Source organism: Triticum dicoccoides, chromosome 5A, assembly GCF_002162155.2.
Source record: "Triticum dicoccoides isolate Atlit2015 ecotype Zavitan chromosome 5A, WEW_v2.0, whole genome shotgun sequence".
Classification (NCBI taxonomy): Eukaryota; Viridiplantae; Streptophyta; class Magnoliopsida; order Poales; family Poaceae; genus Triticum; species Triticum dicoccoides.
Genome location: NC_041388.1, coordinates 585,897,702 through 585,899,116, shown reverse-complemented (window position 1 = coordinate 585,899,116; position 1,415 = coordinate 585,897,702). Strand labels below are relative to the sequence as shown.

The following is a 1,415-nucleotide window of genomic DNA, read 5'->3' as shown; positions in this document are numbered from 1 at the left end:
GCGGGTAGGTGGGGATCTTGGCGTAGCCGGCGGAGGAGGCGGGCGGCGCGGCGTAGGAGCCGTGCATGGTGGCGGCCGGAGGGGCCGAGGCGGCGGTGGCGCCGGAGTTGCGCATGGCAAGGGGTGGGGGGAGGTCGCGCCTGGCGGTGGAATCTGGGGGAGATTGGGGAAAGTGGTGGGGGAAGAGGAAGAGGAAGAATAGGAATCGAGGTGGGGTTTGCTTCGCTGGAGAGGAGTCGTCCCCGTCCGGCTATTTGTGGAGGGGGAGGAAGGTGCCGTCGATGTGGGTTTTGCTTCCTGGCGAAGTACCGTGTCCGCTCTTCCGTCGGTCGTCAGATGATGAGAATAGATCGTGTTGACACACACGGCCGGGCAAGCTACTCGAAGTTTGCTCGAAACGCTGCAAGTGACAAAAGACTGTGTGCTATTTCCGGACTGAGATATTATCCGTTGCAACGTCATTAGCTTTTCCTCCCCTGTCCCTTGACGTGCGTGAAGACTTCCTGGTTGTCATTGACAATGTCAAGTCGGCCCATTCTGACGGTGATAGTGGTCTTACGGCGGTCTCGAAATCTCGATAATTTCTATTATGTTTGACATGGTTTGTACTTTCGACAAAATTTGATAATAGATCTAATCATTTTCACAAACAAAAAGATGTGGTAAATTCTTTGCCCCTGTTTAAAAAAATACTTGTTTAAAAATAATATTAAAGCTTTATCAACTAGCATTTTCTAATTTATTTATTCTTCTTTCCTTTTCTTATTTTTCTTTAGAGTATGAACATGTATTTTTACAATTGTGTGACGATATTTTTTTAAATAACAAACACTTTCTAAAAAATGTTTGAGCACTTTATAAATTGCATGAATATTTTTAAGTACGTGAAATTTCCAAAAATAAAATGAACATAATTGTTTTTACAATTACATGCATTTTCTTAAATGTACATGTTTTGAAATGACATAAGTTTTAAATAAAAATAGTATAGAAACACTTTTAAAATAATGTGAGCATTTTTAATGTGAAAAATTTAAATTACATTAGAAAATATTGAAAAATGAACACAAAAGCACATGAACGTTTCCTAAAATATTTGAACACTTTTTAAAACGTTCATAAATATTTAAGAAAATGAACAGATTATAAATTACATGAATAGATACTGCACTTATTAATTCATTAGGCACCTTATACATAGACAGATTACATAAATAAGTCAGTGAAATTAACATCATTTTGACATCTATACAAGAAAATAGAAAACAATACTTTCTTCGAAGAATGAAAAGAATGTTGCCATTTTATAAAGGGCCGCGCAATTTGATACGAGCCTATTAGTGAGAATAAACCGCAAATGATATGTATCGCTTATAGCAGCAATACCTACCACTCATAGCACATTCGCAAAAAAA

At 39.0% G+C, this 1,415-nt stretch overlaps 1 protein-coding gene across 1 annotated transcript in view; it reads right to left on the bottom strand.

Annotated features, from left to right (window-relative positions):
* LOC119300065 (PRA1 family protein E-like) overlaps positions 1-115 on the bottom strand; it is a 1,314-nt gene extending 1,199 nt beyond the window's left edge. Inside the window, exon 1 of the mRNA XM_037577142.1 lies at positions 3-115. Coding sequence (XP_037433039.1) covers positions 3-115 — 113 coding nt within the window. The remainder of the gene's footprint in view (positions 1-2) is intronic.
* Positions 116-1,415: the final 1,300 nt, after the last annotated feature.